The 18,101-nt window shown below is 47.5% G+C and overlaps 10 protein-coding genes across 10 annotated transcripts; 6 read left to right on the forward strand and 4 right to left on the reverse strand.

The window, feature by feature from the left end:
• Positions 1-300: 300 nt before the first annotated feature.
• Positions 301-1,254, reverse strand: COCVIDRAFT_17561 (hypothetical protein; the record flags this gene model as incomplete). The annotated part of the gene is made up of 1 exon (XM_014699251.1): positions 301-1,254. One exon carries the CDS (start codon positions 1,252-1,254, stop codon positions 301-303), a length of 954 nt encoding a protein of 317 aa, XP_014554737.1.
• Positions 1,255-2,146: 892 nt separating this feature from the next.
• COCVIDRAFT_104118 (hypothetical protein) lies at positions 2,147-3,224 on the reverse strand (the record flags this gene model as incomplete). Its single annotated transcript, XM_014699290.1, has 2 exons — positions 2,147-2,367; positions 3,101-3,224. 2 exons carry the CDS (start codon positions 3,222-3,224, stop codon positions 2,147-2,149), a joined length of 345 nt encoding a protein of 114 aa, XP_014554776.1.
• Positions 3,225-3,749: 525 nt separating this feature from the next.
• Positions 3,750-4,964, forward strand: COCVIDRAFT_78592 (hypothetical protein; the record flags this gene model as incomplete). The annotated part of the gene is made up of 1 exon (XM_014699291.1): positions 3,750-4,964. A coding segment is annotated over one exon (1,215 nt), but the record flags the coding sequence as incomplete, so codon positions are not given.
• Positions 4,965-5,275: 311 nt separating this feature from the next.
• On the reverse strand, positions 5,276-7,395 carry COCVIDRAFT_39390 (hypothetical protein; the record flags this gene model as incomplete). The annotated part of the gene is made up of 4 exons (XM_014699292.1): positions 5,276-6,079; positions 6,137-6,599; positions 6,762-7,023; positions 7,107-7,395. The coding sequence occupies 4 exons, from the start codon at positions 7,393-7,395 to the stop codon at positions 5,276-5,278; spliced, it is 1,818 nt and encodes a 605-aa protein (XP_014554778.1).
• Positions 7,396-9,258: 1,863 nt separating this feature from the next.
• COCVIDRAFT_28214 (hypothetical protein) lies at positions 9,259-9,840 on the forward strand (the record flags this gene model as incomplete). The annotated part of the gene is made up of 1 exon (XM_014699293.1): positions 9,259-9,840. One exon carries the CDS (start codon positions 9,259-9,261, stop codon positions 9,838-9,840), a length of 582 nt encoding a protein of 193 aa, XP_014554779.1.
• A 689-nt stretch (positions 9,841-10,529) lies between these two features.
• COCVIDRAFT_104100 (hypothetical protein) lies at positions 10,530-11,903 on the forward strand (the record flags this gene model as incomplete). The annotated part of the gene is made up of 1 exon (XM_014699294.1): positions 10,530-11,903. One exon carries the CDS (start codon positions 10,530-10,532, stop codon positions 11,901-11,903), a length of 1,374 nt encoding a protein of 457 aa, XP_014554780.1.
• Positions 11,904-12,423: 520 nt separating this feature from the next.
• Positions 12,424-13,613, forward strand: COCVIDRAFT_39392 (hypothetical protein; the record flags this gene model as incomplete). The annotated part of the gene is made up of 3 exons (XM_014699295.1): positions 12,424-12,870; positions 12,923-13,314; positions 13,367-13,613. The coding sequence occupies 3 exons, from the start codon at positions 12,424-12,426 to the stop codon at positions 13,611-13,613; spliced, it is 1,086 nt and encodes a 361-aa protein (XP_014554781.1).
• An 868-nt stretch (positions 13,614-14,481) lies between these two features.
• Positions 14,482-15,409, forward strand: COCVIDRAFT_17568 (hypothetical protein; the record flags this gene model as incomplete). The annotated part of the gene is made up of 3 exons (XM_014699252.1): positions 14,482-14,587; positions 14,760-15,167; positions 15,222-15,409. The coding sequence occupies 3 exons, from the start codon at positions 14,482-14,484 to the stop codon at positions 15,407-15,409; spliced, it is 702 nt and encodes a 233-aa protein (XP_014554738.1).
• Positions 15,410-16,023: 614 nt separating this feature from the next.
• COCVIDRAFT_39394 (hypothetical protein) lies at positions 16,024-17,190 on the forward strand (the record flags this gene model as incomplete). The annotated part of the gene is made up of 1 exon (XM_014699296.1): positions 16,024-17,190. One exon carries the CDS (start codon positions 16,024-16,026, stop codon positions 17,188-17,190), a length of 1,167 nt encoding a protein of 388 aa, XP_014554782.1.
• Positions 17,191-17,751: 561 nt separating this feature from the next.
• On the reverse strand, positions 17,752-17,949 carry COCVIDRAFT_104034 (hypothetical protein; the record flags this gene model as incomplete). Its single annotated transcript, XM_014699297.1, has 1 exon — positions 17,752-17,949. A coding segment is annotated over one exon (198 nt), but the record flags the coding sequence as incomplete, so codon positions are not given.
• Between the last annotated feature and the right edge of the window lie 152 nt (positions 17,950-18,101).

The raw sequence follows: 18,101 nt of genomic DNA on the forward strand, positions 1-18,101 counted from the left end.
ACGTCCATAATTTATACTTTCTGTGGCCGCGACAGTCCCGAGAGCGGGGTTGACTTGGCTCATGCTCGAGCCATTTCTTGCTTGTCCACCAACGCCGCCCCAGGTTAGGCTGCTGCGTAATCCCAAAAGCCCCAGCAGCACGTCAATCCATCCAGGTGCAATCATATCGAGCGGATAAGAGACGGATAAGTAATTGTCATGGAACAGAGCGATTAGTTCGAGTGGATGACAGGCCCATCAAGGTCTGCTTCCACACTACACCAACGCCTAACCCAGACGAACCCCTTACTAGCAGACGAATCATTCATCGTTTCCTTTCTCAATCTCCTGCTGCACCATCTTCTCAGCCTTCGCATCCCATCTATACACCCCACCAGACCCAACATTGTACTGATAGTAATTCTCCGTTCCCCCTTTCACCATCGCTTTTCTAAACGTAATATTGATCCTCCCCTTGCCAGCCTCCGGCCCCGCACGCTTTGGTATACTATGCAGCCAATTCGCCTGCGTCGTACCGCGCATTAGGATCATATCCCCGGAGCCCAGCGGCAACTTCAGTCCCTTGGGCTCTTCGATCTTCTCACCATCCTTCGGCGGCATGGGTTTGTGCTTCATGAGGAAATCGCGCTTTGCACCGAGGCTGAAGGACGCAATGGCTGGGTTGGGGCCGAGAAACCGTTCGTCGTCTGAATGGTAGGATATGCTGTCCTTGCCATCGGCGTAGTAGTTGACGAGACAGAAGTTGAACGTCTCCCCTGTTGTTCCTTCGGTCACTTTTCTCAGCTCGTCGAGACATTGCGGAATAGGTCTTGGTGCGCATTTATATCTGGTCTTCTCCACCGGCTTGCTTGTCTTGGCATCTATAATCTTTCCGTCGGGAGAAAAGCGAGATGTATCGTCAACACCGAAAACGGTAGTGTATCTAGGAGTGTTGATTTGTGTCTGCACTCCTCCGCGCGTAATGTTGTAGATGACGCGGTAAAAGGGCAGCTCTTGCCGGAGAAACTCAAACACGCCACTAGCAATCGAGGAAGGGATGTATGGTTGGTAGTAGATGAGATCCAGGTCAAGTTGGTCGTTCATGATTTTGCCCTCCTCGGCAGGCGCGAAACCCAGCTGTTCTGCAAAGTCCTCCGGTAGGTGTGGAATCGCAAAGGGATAGGAAGCATGACTCGACTTGGCCTTACTGACTTCATACTTTGGTTTCTTGGGCGACGGGCGCGTGAAGAACGAGTCGATTGCTCCACGCTTCATGGTTGTATGATGTCTCGCTTGAAAGGGTACCGTGAATTGTCAGGGAAAATGATTGCTGCGATGCAACGGGGTTGTAAAACGTGCAAACGTACGGTTGAACGAGCGCGTTTCTAAATGTAAGACTGGCTTGCTACGCGATAAGGACGACATTTGCCACGTTTGGGGAGGAAAGAACGCGAAGTCACGACACCCGGTGTCGATGGCATTGTCAATGACGTAGAGCATTCTTGCAGTCGCTTGCGAGAGCTGTGATTGGCTGCTTCAACGCCGGGGTATCATCCATCACTACAACAGACGGATAACGCGTATAACCTTGGCCATCATCAAAACAGTCCGCATCAAGATAGTTTGCCTTGTCTCTTCTTTCTTCATTCATCCAAACTGCCATGTCTAGCATTCTGTCTCGCAACACAGTCCAAGCCTTGAAAGATAAACCCGTTGACGAATCAGCATGTCTTTCAGTAACTTAACCCTCCATACTTCAAACCCATATAAATCATCCAAAACTCCTCATCCCCTTCAAACTCCATCACACTCTATATACAACCACAATCTAAAGCATCAAGCTCAATTACTATTTCTATATCATTCCCGCTATATCCGCAAGGTCCCCATCCATCAGCCCACCGCAACACCTGGCGAGCCCGATGGAAACACCATGGAAACACCAGATGCGCCTGGAGATGCCAGACCAGCACCGCATCAAGTCCGATATCTCTCTCCTCAGGCGACAACCACCACACTAGTGTCACGTTGCGATGCATAGTTCACGAATCATTTCATATTCAGTTTATTCGTCGGATGGCAGGACGCCTCTCTTCCCAGCTATATATCCTTCCTATTTTTCTCTGCTGTAACCTGCCATCCGTCTGTATGTCTGCACATGTCAGCATTAAGCCGCGCCAGCATCAGGTTCAGCATCCGAATCCTTCTCTTTGGGCTTCGTACGCTTCTTGCCCGGGTTGAAGAAGTCGTCGTCTTTGCTCTTAGCCTCCTGATCCTTTGCCTTCTGGCGTTCAGCCCGCTCCTGACGCTCATTTGCCCGCATTTTTCCGATACATTTCCTGTAAGCTAGGAGGCTTGCCGAGTGGTACCTTCCACAACCTTGGGTGTCTGGAAGTGTCGGCATCAAGCTTCGCCAGAGTCGTGTTCAGGGTCTGGTTTGGGGGCTTTTTCGGCCTTTTGCGCTCTTTACCTGGCTTAGAGAACTCGATCGTCCTTTTGTTTTAGACTCATCATCTTTAGCCTTTTGTCTCAGAGCCCTTTCCCGGCGCTCGTCGGCTCTCAATTTGACTAGGCACTTTCGGTATGCCTTTTGGCTTGCCAGATGATATTTTCCACAGCCCTGTGTGTCTAGGAGTGTCAGTCTTGGGCTTCTTCATCGTTTGGTTCGACATCATTCTTCTTAGGGGTTTTTCCAGTCTTTACCCACTTTGAAGAAGTCATCCTCCTCCCTCTCCGCTTCTTCGTCTTTGAGCTTTTATCGCTCAGCCCTCGTCTTGGGGCTTCACTCTACCGCCTTCACATCACGAGCATTTCAATTCCTGCAATATATCATTTCTAATTTTATTACAATTTCTTTACCAGAGCCTTCTATCCGCCTGTATCCAAAGCAAAAGTTGAAATTAAGCTGCTGCGGCGCCAGCATTAGTGTCAGAGTCCTTTTTTCTAGGTTTCTTTCGTTCCTTACCTGGATTGAAAAAATCCCCATGTTTACTCTTTTCCTCCTCTTCCTTCAGACGCTGGCGCTCGGCTCGCTGCCGACGCTCCTCGGCTTCCTTCCTCGCGATGCACTGTTGGCATCCAGATTGATTTTTCAAATGCCACGCCCCACACCCACCCTCACAAAGCATTTGATGCTTCGTGCAGTGAGAGCCATTACCGGATTTGTTGCAATTTCCGGGGCTTATATCGCCAACCCATCCGTTCTGGCCCGGGCAATGGTGTCGGGTCTTAGTCTTGTGTGGCATGATGTACAAGGGTCCGGTTTTCTAGATGTTCGGTTAAGTTGGTTGAACAAGTGTCTAAGTCAGTTGAGGTATTGTAATTGAGAGTTGTGATTCTGTAGATCGTTTCTAGGCATTATTGTAGCGAACATTTTATATCATGGTTTAAACAAATAGTGAGAATACAATGTCTCTCCTCTATTGCATCACATAGCTGTCTCTAATCGTACTATGAAAAATGATTCACCTGGTGGTGGAACGCTCTGAAAGTCTCACTGCAGGTACGAACTAACCCTATTTTGAGGCACTGGACAAAGGAGCCCCATTTGTTTGCAAACAATGTGCACTCCGCTTGCAACATATAAGAACCTCTCAATTGTCTTTGCGAAACTGAACCTAAGCCACTCATCCAGATTCTTGACTTGAAGAACAACAACTAGATCTAGCAAAAGTTTGTCCCACATCATGACGTCCAACTCAACACAATCTGACTTTGTGGATGCACGATCAGAGTTGTCCACCTCCAGTTACAACGATGACCCGTCTTACGAACCCTTCGAAACACTTCAACACAAGATCGCTACCATGGCTGCTCTTTGCTTCGGAAAAGATGTTTCTAACATCAAAGTCGAGTACATGAAGGGGGGCAGCTACAATCGAGTCGCAGCTCTTACAATCTCGCCACGACCCAAGCGCACCCTTGTGACCTGGTTTCACGCATTATTACAGATCCTTTTTCCATCCTGGTTTCAAGGGGCGCTCCAAACATCAGAGACTCCAGATTCCAATTCTTATATTGTTCGAATCCCTCGTACAGACGGAGAGGACGACAACCTTGTTGTGAATCGCGACGTCGCCATTCTCAAGACTGTCGGTGCGCTTCTCGATTTGCCGATTCCAACCGTAGTGAGCTACGACCCAACTTCCAATAACGCCGTGGGAAAACCATACATGATCCAATCTCGTCTCCCAGGCAAAAACCTGGCGGCCCTTATGACAGAGAAGACTCTAAGCTTAGAGCAGCTCAAGTCCATCGCCAAACAAGTCATTGAACTTGTCCCTACCATTGCCGCAGTAGAGGGACCGGGCGGTGCTATTTCACTAGATGCACTTTCCTCAGACTCGACACGACTTCATGTAGAAAGCCTCCACTTGCAGCACGAGAAGTTGGGAGACAAGTCATTCAAGCTGCCCGAAGAACCTCAGGATACATTCGAGCACCTCTTTGAGCAGTGTCGACGATGGAGCGAGTATCATAGGAAAAACAGCTACTTCACTTTCGGTGAAATCTGGTGCAACTTCGGTCGGATCGCCCAATCGCTGGATGAGCGCGGCTTTCTTGAGGGACCCTGTGTGCTGGCTCACCGAGATCTCATGGCATACAACTTACTCGCAGAAATTGGCAGCGACACCGAAGTCGAAATCACCGGCGTTATAGATTGGGACTCCGCTCTCATCGTGCCAGAGTTCGTCGCCTACCGAGCTCCTTTTTGGCTGTGGACGGAGGATCATATCGAAAGTGCTATTGCTGACGACGAAGTCACAGTAAACATCTCCCCTCGCTCTGAAACATGCAAAATTCTCCAGCAGTTTTTTCTGGACAATGCGTCGGAGAAGTTTAAGCGATTCGCGTTCTCGCCCGAGGCTATACTTGCTCGGCGCATGTACGTGATCATTAAAGAGGGCATTGCCTCTGATTGGCACATGAATGAAGCGTGGGATATTGTTCGCGACTGGCATTTGCTACATCCGGACGATGGGATTGAGCTTCCAGAGCTATATCCTGGCTCTATTCCCTATAATCGCGCGCACAATGATGATGAAGTCGTTACGTGAATGAGACTCTGAAGAATTTTTTTAGCATTGTGAATTGTTTCTGGGGCTTGGGCATTGCAAGAGGCGCACATGGTCGCGATATTGGTGATGGGTTTGTTTCGTTGTATTGCTCATCTTTCAGTAGCTTGGGGTTGGAATTTTTTAGAATAACTACACGTATCGTTATTAGAACTTAGACAAAAGAATTAATGCCCTTCTTTTCAGAAAGTGACCAGCGCGACTAAATTTTTATTGATCTGCTATTGATTAAGACTCAGAGTCTCAATCAAAAGCGTCAACAGGCTATTAGTCTTTCCTGTCTTTGCTTCCAGGCACCCGATCTCCTCCTTGAGGCTATCTTCTAGTTCTAAAAGATAGCTCTTAGTTGTAGCAAGAGCCCCTCCATCGTTCAAGATCTGCATGATAAGACGCTTACACTCGTCACCCATCCCGATCGACTGCTGCTTCTGACCAGCCGCATGCTGGCGAAACAAACCAAGGATCTTGCCCTTGGAGGCCGGGCAATCCTGTATGCAAGCGATGATCGGGAAGGAAAATTTGCCCTCTTCGAGATCCTCACAAGTACCCTTCTGCGCTGCGTATCCTTTAGATACCAAGTTCATGTAGTTGTCCCTGATCTGGAAATACCTCCCCAAGAGGAAAATGAGATTTTCAGTCTTGGGAGGACACGGTGTGAGGCTTTCGACTTCCATCAGCTCAACCAGCGCTCTGAACATGCTCATTGTCTTTCCATCCACCATCTGCAAGTACTCCTCTTTCGAGGGGCAGATCAGATTGTGTTTCCAATACAAATCCCAGCTCTGGCCAACGAATAGACGCTCAAGACCTTCCAGCAGGCGTGATAGCCCTTTGGGACTTAACCCTGAAGAGGTTAGGTTCACGGCCCGAAAAAACATGTATGTTGCACTGTTGATTGCCTGGGCCTGGTCATATATTGTGTGGACGGACGGTAGGTCACGTCGGATACCGGAGTTGTCTTCGATGTCGTCCAGGATCAATGATGATTGGTGAAGGGTATCTATGATCTCTTCGATGCTCTTCACCTTTCTTGTAGGAATATCGAATCAAACATTCGATGAATCGATAAGCGCTTTCCGAACGTCTTTCGATGACATTAATTTGAGATAATCAATAGGTTCTACTAGTGCTTCTTGAGAGAGTTGAGGGGTGATGAAAACCGTGTCAATGGATGTCGCAGAGTCGGTTCTTTTCGGTCCACCAGCAGGTAGGGGTTTTGAAGGAGCGACATGTGTTTGCGGCGCTTTCGCTGCTTGGGTCTTGAAAGAACGATGCCTAGGGCACACGGTACACCACCAGTGGTTACCGGCCACGATAGCACCTGCTCTTTCTATGAAGCGTCGGAGATTCATCGACATTTTGATATTTTTCTCCTGGTATTTTTTCCATCGAACAAGGAACTGCAACTCATACTCGACGATTAGATCGCGTATTGATGATCTTGCCTCAGCCTCATCGATACCGTCGTTTAGCATGAGGAGGAATACCCCGTTCACGATACGAGCCTCGGGGTTGGATTTGACTGCTGCGTACTCCCGATCGAAACTGTAGTAGTCGTTGGTCAGGACGAGTGCACAATCCACGGCATCCATAACGTGTTGTGTGGCCTTGGTTTTGTCCGCTGCCAATGTTATGTCCATTCCAAAAAGGACTAGTAGACAAAATTAGTAATCTGCGAGAACCGCACAGAGAAGTGGAATTACTTACTCCATGCCGCCGTTGCTCATTCGAAACTTCAAGTAAGATGAGATAATTTTGAAGGCATTCGATGGTGGGCTGTCCATCACCTCGAGCCACTTCTTTCGATAAGCTTTGATCATCATCGAACCCTTTTCGTAATGAATGCTCATTGCTTGGAACAAAAATTGAGCCGCTAGATTCTTAATCTTTTGAGAACGGGAACCTCCAGGTATGTTTGAATTATCGGAATCATTCAAAGCGGCACAGAGTACTTGATGCTCCTGATTAGCTCAATCAGAAGATATCGCTTCCGTATTATCTATCTCCAATATCAGTAAACTAATAAAAATAAGCAGGAACTCATTGACATACCATCGTGTATCAACCCGAGATCGGTGAGATAGGTCAGAGTTCCTAACCTCTCCGGCTTTGTTTCAGGGAAAACTAGCGAACACCAATTGCCAACTTTACTCAGTGAGCTATGAGATTCGCTCTCCCATCCATCTCCAACCATTTCTGCCCAGTCTAATAAGAGCTTTCGAGTTGCAGCATTTGCCAAATTGTCTCTGTGGTTTATACGGGGCATTAGTTTGGAAAAATGGCCATGTTTTGACAACTCCTTAGGATCAACAGGGGAACAGTGTTGGAAAATAGCCTTCATGACGTTCAATACAGAAATTTCAAAGCTTTCTGATAAGGATGAACAGATGCAAGAATAACAAGATTAATACTAGTAAATATAATGCATGATACTCTTATATAGATTCTGCTCCAGACCTGAAATCTGAAGTTATGTGTAACGATAAGGGCACGTATGACCTATTCGGATCTACTTGCCCATCTAGCCAATCATCAAAGGCAGATCTGGCGAGGCTAGAAAATAGAGAGGAAACGCCGAAAATGCACGAAGCAGATACGTGACCGAACAGTCAGCTCTTATCTAATCCGTCAACGGCGAATTCCAACAACCTCACTAATAGAAGCCAAGCCCCGAGAATGTGCTAAACATATAGTGACCGAAGGACAAGTGTTTGGTCAATCGAATGGACGTAAATTTTCAGGGAAATTGTTAGATATGAGAGAATCCACAAAGATGTGCAAGGTGATTAAGTAGCCGAAAAGTAAAGACAAATGCTGGGTGAAGAGGCATGTATGCTGACTACAGGCGACTAGCGCTACGCGTGGTCCTATCTTGAACCCTGTAAAGGGAAACAGTCGTGTAGAGACGGTGTCTTTAACATAGCCTACTAGTCAAGCAATCGGAACAAAAGCTTGAGAATACTGAACCATCCAGGAAGACCTATAGATACTCTCGCCTGCCAATGCCACCTGTTTTGTGAAACAGATCTCCCTTTGCACTCGTCGCGAGAAATCTCACTTTACGCTAAATCTACCTGAATCTGATCCCTTGCGTGTTGCAACAGAATGGGAGCTACGCTCTCGTCAATGAATGCGATAGACCGAGTGTCTATCACAGTTGTGTTCTTTGGCCTTGTGAGTCCTCCCATCTATTCTTGTAGAGACAATCCTTAGATTAAACTAACTAAAAAAGCTTTCGTCGTGGCAACTCGGAAATATCATCTAAAATCATTTTTTCTATCCGCTGAAGAAAATCCCTAGTCCATTTCTTGCTCGGTGTTCGCCAGTAAGTCATCCGCTTCATTGGCAATAGAATTTCATAAGAGGTTTTATTAACAGTTCATGGAAAAAAAAGATTTTTATGCTTTACGTTATGCAGCGCAGAAGGTTGGACACCAGAATGACAGACTTACACGCGACCTTTGGTAGGTTAAGGTTGTGTCTTGAATGCCAAAAGACATATCTAATGGACATCCAACAGGCCCAGTGGTTCGCATGGGCCCCAACGAACTTTCTCTTAGCACAGTCGTTGCACAAAAGCAGATCTACAACAGCTCCAAAAACAACAGAAATACATACTTTACTAAACAAGGGACTGTACAGGAGCAAGCTGGAAACCTATTGCTAGTCGGGAAAAACATCATTACAATACATGACAAAGAGCTGCACAAGAAGCTGAAAAAAAGGCATTCGACCAGCGTTTACCCCAAATGCTCTTAAAGATTAAGAAGCGTTAATCCAACACCATGTGCAAGGCTTGGTTGGTCGACTGCACAAGATTGTCGAAAAGCCAGGCCAGGCAACGAATATCGGCGAGGTTGTTTCTGAGAGTACATGGGATCTTGTTTCAGATCTGAGCTTCGGCGATATACTGACAGGAAATGGAAGAAGTCAGAAATTCAATGTCTACAAATTCCGGATATGCTCTGCTTCTGATCACTAACTTGGATCTAGTCATGATCGGTTATTTTATCAACAATACGAACACGGTCATAGCATTATATGGTTTATACGACTACCTCTTCCCCATTGTGCACAGACGGGATTCCATCTGAGCGACAATGAACTGATTCAAAACTCCTCCATCTTGTTGTCAGTAATCTAATATCTCACCAGCGAGTGATGGTTAACTGATTGAAGCCTCGCTGATTATGGAACGTCGGCCATGACGATGACTGGTGCATTTTATCAGCTTCTCCGTAACCCACAATATATGGCTGCTGTACAGTCAGAACTCCGAAACGCCTTTCCCAACCAAGAGTCCATCACTGCGGATGGCCTCGCAAAGCTCCGCTACCTCCCAAGTGTAATTTATGAGACGCTTAGGTTGATGCCGCCGATCAATACCCGCTTTGCCGACCGAACATGTCCTGGAATAGAGATCAACGGCATGTACATTCCAAAAGGCACGACAGTCTCCGCCAAAGTCTTCTCCATGCAAAGGATGCTCGAGTATTGGGCCGAACCATTGTCCTTCAGGCCCGATCGATGGTTTGACAATGGACCGGGTACCCTGTTTGAACATGACAACAGGGAAGCTTGCAAGCCCTTTCTTTCAGGAACTAGAGGCTGCATCGGAAAGGAAATGGCATACCAGACACTCTGCATTTCTCTTGGACATATTCTCTATCGCTATGACTATAAAATGGTCAACACTTCTCTTAATTGGGACAGAGATGTCCCTTCTGCGGTGTCTTTCCAGAATTTCAAATGTGTTCAGGTGAACGTTCACCCACGGAAGTCATAATCACTCAGCAAATTTTTGAGTGAAAGTAGGATAGTGCGCTACTAGAGTAAGGAGAACTATCTATCTTTTAGTAACACGAATAACGATTTTTTTCGCGTAAACAATCGTTTCCCAAATGTATAGTAGGTTCATCATGTGACTTTGTGGTAAGGCAAACTCCGCTGCAGCATAGTATTGCAAGTCTCAAATTGACTTGATCAGGTGATATATGATCTGGAATGCACGATATGCTGCTATATGCTGCAAATGAGATGATATGTGCCGAGCAACCATTGTATCTACTCTTGTACAAATCACCTTCTAATGGATGGTGTGTGCCAATCACTCCACAAGTGGACATTGTGAGACATTGACAGTACTTCAAATCTTGTATATCGACCGAAATACAGTATTCAGACAATTCACCAATATAGTTGTAGAGCTTTTGGCGCATTGTGCATATATATATTGAGGGCAGTGCATACACAACATCTAGTGCTAGATTCACTATGTTGCACTCAGGAACTATAAAACTCACATATTGTATTTCTCCGAAGAAACGCACCAACAATTTGGATCATCGATACATCAGAAACTCACAAGATAAATTTAAAGACTACGACAATCCAGGGATATCCACCATGGTAGCCACGAACCTTTGCCAAACCATGGTCTTGTTCGAGATCGAAAGGGGCGTAGATGGCCTGTCAATGGATTCTCAGAGCACCGATAGACATGACAGCTTCCAAAAAGAAGACATCCACTTGGACTTCTTTGCAGAGGGCAACATCTACGGGCCAGATGGGGGATACTACCATGATGGCGAGAAAATTGCCGAACTCAAAGCTAAGATCATGCATCTGTTAGCCAACCTATTCCCTCCCACAGAGATTAAGCGGCCTATTATTCGACGTCTTGGACAAGGCTCATATAACATGGTCATTGGGGTATCTGTGACGCCCAGGATTCACGCACAGAAGAACGATTCAACCTACAGTCCCCGAATCATAAGACTGCTTGGTTCACCGCCCAAGCCACTAACTTTCGCGTTAAGGATTCCGGTGGAGTCGTGGTTTGACTTGAACGGTCCATCGGGAAGCCTCATAAGGAGCGATATACACCAAGATGTAGCAACTCTTTGTGTTCTAGGTCAGCGCCTCGCGGTGCCTATTCCTACTATCAAAGAGTTCGACGTCACAGATATCAACGCCCTCCGTCGGCCATACATGCTGCAGAGCTTCGTGCCAGGTGAAAGCCTTATGAGGGTTTGGCATGAATTGAACCTTGATCAAAAGGCGTCAGCGGTTCGCCAACTGACTCGCATCGTAGAGACCATCGCGTCCATCACCTCCCCAGCAGCCGGTCAAATTTCCTTCAACAACATCACTTCGCCCAGCTCAGAGATCAAGCTGGATCAAATCCTCATTCCCACTAAGGAATTCACGTATAACAAACCGAACCTCAACACCGTTGAGAAGCGTGAGGCGCCGCAACAGACGCCATGCCAATTCCTGATCGACTGCTGCAACCGCTGGATGAGGTACGAATCCCTGATCGGCCCAACCGATGGCTTCAAAGAGTCACTCTGGTTCAGCATCATCGAGATCATTCACGTAATCGACGATATGGGCTGGCTCGGCGACCGCTTCCACCTGATGCATGGCGACCTTTTCGCGCGCAACGTCATGGTGGAAGTCAACAGCCGCACATCGGTCAAGATCACTGGCATCGTCGACTGGGACATGGCATGTTTCGTACCAAAGATCATTGCGCTCCGGAGCCCGTTCTGGGCTTGGAAGGGCATTCATCACGATGAGGCTGATGAGAACAAGGTGGCGAAGGTGCCTTCTGATCAGTTAGGTAAGGCGCTGAAGGCTGCGTTCCTGAGTACGGCGTCGCAGGAGTACGTCAATATGGCGTTAGGGGATGAGGGTGTGATCGCACGGAAATTGTATAATGTGGTTACAGGTGGATTGATGACGTCTAGACAGCGAGCAATGGCTGCAGGACTGATTCAACATTGGAATGTGATCTGTCCTAAGGAGTATCCCTCTGGAGTTAGGAAATCGAAGGGCGTGCTTTGAGAACGGTAAGGTTTCTTTTTCGTCTAGCATTTTATAAATGCTTTTTTTTATTTATTTTCAAACAGATATTTTAGAAAAATGAATACGTAAGGAAAATGGTTGTTACAAAGTGTGCGGCTCTGTTCTTGGCGTGAAGCCAGCCTCGCGATCCTCGCCCCGCGGAGATCATTGCTCACCTTCTGACATGGCGCCTAAAGGTCACTTTTCATGCGGCCGTCGTCATGGAGAAATCCTCCACTCCAGTTGTGACATACATATACCACCCAAGTTGATAGAATAGAAATAACAGGAAAATGGATCAACCAATCAATGCGCTACATGTAGATTATGGCGAATTCAGCCTTACTCCGCCACAAACGGGCAGTGCTTCTGCCTGGATCCGCTGCGCTGGCACAAAAGTAGCGGCCTTAGAGAGCAAATTTGCTTGAAGTTCATTTGTATAATTTGCTGTATCTTGCAATACTCCAAAAATGCAAGAATTTCTTTCATCTACAACTGTCTTCACCAACCTTGATTTACTATGTCGTCACCGCTAGTAAACCTTCCATCGCGACCAGAAAGAGCCTGCATTAGAAACTCAGAAACAATTGCAGTGACAGAAACTGGGTTCCAATATGTTCGACGTCGTTGTCTGAAGAGAGCTAAGGAAAGAAGAAGGCAACAGACGATGCAAGAAGGTGTATTAAAGCCCGCTTTATCAAAACCGTCCGAATTGCCCAAAGACCCCATCTCCGTTTACTTTCAGGAAGAAGCTGAGAAGAAAGACGGTGCAAGCTGTGTATTCTTGCTATGGGGTTCTGAGAACTCTGAAAGCTTCAAAACCTGGGCTGTGGACATTCCAATCACCGATGTTGAGGACAATGAGGATGAAATCTTCGACTTGTTACAGAAGAAGTATCATAAACAACTTGGCCTCTCCCAGATTTTCCTTCCATTCCGAAAATTTAGGAGACTCAAGCCCGTTACAGTATGTTCTTACCGTCCTGTAGCGTGCTTGGTCGTGCTAATATTAGATATAGTTCCGGTTGATTTGCCGTGACTCAGAAAGGTTCCTAGCCTTTGTTCAACCGATAGACTTAGACGGCTTGCACAAGAGCTACACTGAGCAACAGAAAAATGCGATGAAAGCTATTAAACTAATAGCATATTCCTATTCGAACGATTTTCCGGAACACTGCTATCGCGATAAGGATGGGGAATACAATCACTGCAACGTTGACTGTCCAACCCACACTTCAGAAGACTCTGATGATTCAAGCTGTCCTTTCGAAGAATGGGATTGGGTCAATGATCATATAAATTGGATTCAAACTGCGCCTTTCCTTTCTTGCTACTTCCGAAATCCAGCCGGTGCAAAGTCTCAAAGAATACTTAGTGGCTTGAATAGCCATCGCTTTATCCATCGATATAGGCAAGTATTTGATACACATGCCATGAGATCCAACTAACATCAATATCACTAGGAGCATCTATTTCCCAGTTGACGAGTTCCGATTCCAGAATAGATATCTAGAACTAACTGGCTTATACGTTGAGACTGCGTGGTGCCCTGTGAAATCCGGCATTGCATTTCTAAGTATTCTCCTCCCTTCCATAGTAATTGGAGGAAGATTTTTCTGGGGCAGTTGGGAGGTAGCATTTGGCGCTGGAAGCTTCATCATCGCTTTGCCGATGTTGGCACTGGCAGTACTTAGTCGCTATGATGCCTGATAGGTAGAAAAAAGCGACTAGTAACGCAGTACTGTACGACTTGTATATGCTGTCAATGCATCCGCGTAGCAAAGCGGTGATGTCCAACCTTGCCAAACAACATGTCGAAAAAGGTTCAGAAGGGAAATAAGACAGTTGTTCAACAAAAGAGGCGCTTGAATCATATTGGCGTCCACGACACACTTGATGTACTCTCCATCTCACTACACTGACGCGTGCTACTTCACTGTAGTTGCAGACATATGTCTTGAGCCTAGAATAACACCAGTGCGTTCATTCGCATGACACAGCTGTAGCAGACTTGACATGACGATACGAATTTCCTGTTATGGGGCGATCGCCAAGTAGGTTATTTGCGGGAGCGGAACGAACGCACCAAGGTTGCCGGCGTTTGGCTCTAGAGCAAGTCCACTAACTACAGCGCTCTAGTGACACGTCGCATCGTCCCAAATTTGAGGCCGCTGAAGTGCAATACATCTCATGTAAGTTGGCCAGACCCATGCGCCAGGTCTAGACAGCCTTTGGAGATTACAAGACTCCGTTCGATTGGTGCATGAAGCGAAGGTGTGGAGATTTGATCTAAAGACGTCTTTGACCCCATAATAACACCCCAACAACGAGGCTGCATACTATAATAGAATACTTTTTGAAGTTCCTGCAGCAACACAACAAGTGCGCAGGGAATAGCCTGGTAGTTTCTTTGATCAAGTATCCGCATCAGGAATGGCGTTTCGGGTCCGATCAGGAGTCAAGCCAAGGCACGCCCTTGCTCTGCGCTGCTTTGTTTGCGCACGCGCGCCGGCTGGCAGCAGCACTGCCTCTGTGCTGTGCTCACTAACTGCTGCAAACATGCCTGTGAGGCGTAGCCATGGCCACCATGATATACTCATATCTCGTCGTCCTCGACGACATCACTGTAACTCGACGATCCAAAATCCCAAAGTCTAGCAATGGCATCGATACTTTTACCTCGTGTGGGTGATTGCCCGGCAGGCGGTGTCTACTACGTGTGTAATGGATTTCGTGGTTGCTGCACCATGGATCCTTGCATGCCAGGTAGTACTTGTCCAGCGGATCAGGACCTCACTCCAGGCCAATGCAAGTGGATGTGCTGTTGATTTGGGAGTTTCAACTGACATGGCATAGCTTCGAATGATATCTCGAGCAGTATCGCTAGCCCATCCAAGACCACGGTTTCTTCAATCACAAAACCGACTCCATCTTCCTCAATGACCCCAATTACGGGAACAGCTTCGTCAGTTACCGCGAGTCCATCATATGAATCGAGATTTACTGTCAGCCTTGCGGAGCCACCATACCGGACAGTCACAGAGCACGTGACAGGGACGTTTACTGCAGCACCATCAATGCCAAGTCGTGGGAGTTCAGTGCCAGTAGCAGCAATTGTCGGCGCAGTTCTCGGTTCCGTCATCCTCTGCACTCTCTTGCTAGCCATCTTGTTTTTTATTCGCAAACGTAAACTTACAAAAGTGTACAAAGCGCCAGCATATCCCTCGCCATATGTTGGCGGTGACATGACACCACAGCTCTCGAGTATGTTATCCCACGTCGCAATGTCAGGTACCAAAGAATCTAATATTTTTCCAGGCAAAGCATCGTCACAATTTCAAAAGAAGGTGGCGGAGTTATACAGAGCTGATACGATGGAAACACGCGAACCCCCACAACTGGACAGTCGAGAGATTCTACCCCAGTTTCGGCGACGTGACTCGATGGGACGATTCGCAGAACTTCCAGCGGAGCCGCTGCCGTGGCCTGGTCACTCCGCGAATTGATAGAGCGTTTTACCTTTTGGACTATTTTATGAAATGAGGCGGATGCAATGATGTTGATTACGGACGAACTGCAGTTGAGAAAGCAGAGTATACCCCAGCAACGCACTGTAATGACCTGTACACTAGATATGTAGCAAGAGATGAAAATGGAAAGATGGGTATGATCATATGATTTTTCGGGCAGTCATCTGAACAGCACACGTGCGTAGGTACCGTAGTCGGCATGTTGGGTGAGATGGAAGAGATGCAACCCCTCATTCACCACTGCCGCCGTACACGTATCCGACATGGATGAAAAATGTCGTGAACACGTTAAGAAGAGAAATGCCATACGTAGAATGAATCGGACCGAAAGGAAAGATGAGAAGATGCAAAATTCCATGGAAGATAGTGGGTTGTTCGCCGGGGGTTGGCAGATTTGACGTGGTGCAAGGCCAATCATGGAATAGTATTGCGGACCCCACTGACGTCACGCTTGGGCCGCTACGCTACGTACGCGTGAAAGGCGTTGCTGCAAATGGATCAGTCGCAGCAATCCTGAACTTGCGCCAGCATTTGCCCGTTTCATTTCCAACAAAGAACTTGCCTCATCTAATTCCGAATCCATTGTCGCCATGTCTGACGAAGGTGCTCCGTCTGCTGCTACTGCGGAAAAAGCAACGCCGCCTTCAATACCCCGCTATTTCCGGAACGATGCACCGCTCGCGCGACGAGACCCTCACAAACAGCTACTAGCGTCTTTGGACCGGCTGATCACCGACTACCCTCCGCACCACATCCCCCCAGGCGGAGGCTTGTACTATGGTCCCATCTCGGTTGCCTTCCTCTTCTATGCCTTGCACGACCTCTACCCGGACTTGAAACTGGACGGCTATCCCTTGAATACTTGGTCGGCAGCCTACATTGAACAGGCCCAGACTCACATCAAGGAATTCCCGCCACCATCTCCCAAGAAATGCGGCGTCTCAAACGACATCATGTCGCTTCTTGCGCTGTACGCCATTACAGCAAAAGACCCAGACACTGTCAAGGAACTCTGTGATCACGCGGCAGTCATGCTTGAGGACGGTACTTCCAACGAGTGGCTCTATGGCCGTGCAGGTTACCTGTACCTTCTCCGACTGGTCCGCAAGGCCTTTACCGACAACAAGGAAATCACCGAACTCATCGAGGACACCGCGGATGAAATTATCGAAAACATCATGGATAGCCCGCGTCCTTGGAAATGGCACGGCAAGGCGTACGTTGGTGCTGTTCACGGGGCCATCGGCATCATTACACAGATTGTCCTCACTGATCCTGCATGGGCACCCAAACTGGATGCCGAGCTAGGCGCCTTGCTGAGTTATCAGTACGAAAGTGGAAACTTTCCGTCATCGCTGCCACCGGGGCGCGATAGGCTCGTACAAGTTTGCCATGGAGCGCCTGGTGTCGTTACTTCGCTTCTCTCAATCCGAAAATATTTCCCTGGACTCCATGACCGGATTGACAGAGTTGTTGCCAAGGCGAGAGAATGTATCTGGGAACGAGGTCTTCTAACAAAGGAGCCTTGTATCTGCCACGGCATCACAGGAAATGCTCTTGCGTTGGATGGCAAACAGTTTGAACACTTTATGACTTATACCACCGGCCACGAAATCAAGTCCATGGCAAAGGATGGCATGCTTGAGAAGTCTGATGATCCATCAGCCCTATGGTGTGGCGAAGCTGGTCGTGCTTGGGCTTGGGCGGTTGCGGACATGAACCTGGATAAGCGGCTGCTTGGTTACAACGATATTTAAGGCTGTGCTATGGTTGCGCCGAAACCGCATTCGGTACGCTTTTAACGAATTTCATGACGCTAATCCAAATCAGACGACTCATTTTTTCCATCACGGTATTTTTCCTAGTCAAGGCATCTTTCCATGCGCTCATGTACGGGTGGTCTCTTTTCTCGGCATCTCATAGTTGTACGACGGACCTTTTGAGCATCTTTTGATGGAGATCAGATACCATAAATATAGTATACCTGTTCTTTTTCGTGTCCCAGTCGTGAAGATCAATCGAAGCGAATCAATGCCTCACCAGGTAAGAACAGCACGGCAATGAAAAACAAACGTCGGAGACTGAAGATAGCAGCTCCCATAACAGTATCTGATTGTTCCTATTACGAGCACGTGTTCTCTACCAGACACGTCGCTACAACCAAATCATCTTACTAGGAATACTTCCAAATCCCTTGTACAACACTAACTCTAGCAGTCTTCTCTCATGACGCACCCCTCGTTTTCTTCCTCTAAGCCAACGAATTCCCGACTACGACAAATGCCAACAAGACTCTAACCTCAAAACATTCAACAAAATCAAATCACCGCCCCCGTCCCCATCCAACAGCCAAAAAACCCCTTAGTCCGCGTATCCCTCAACCCACCCCCCCCATCCCAAGTTCCACAACCTCTCCCCTGAAAAAAAAAGCCCCCTTGTACCACATACACCCGTATCCCCACACCTAACGGGAACCACCCACCAAGAAAAGCACCAAGCAACAGTCCTAACCCACCATCGCCAAACCTACTAACCCCCCCCCTTCCCTACCCTTCCTTCCACCAACGCCTCAGCGCTTGCGTGTTTCTTTTCGGTCGTTTTCGCGTTGCAATCGGAATAGCACTGCTGTACGTTTGCACTTCGTGACGCTTGCGCTTCGCTGATACCC

Source organism: Bipolaris victoriae (assembly GCF_000527765.1).
Source record: "Bipolaris victoriae FI3 unplaced genomic scaffold scaffold_64, whole genome shotgun sequence".
Classification (NCBI taxonomy): Eukaryota; Fungi; Ascomycota; class Dothideomycetes; order Pleosporales; family Pleosporaceae; genus Bipolaris; species Bipolaris victoriae.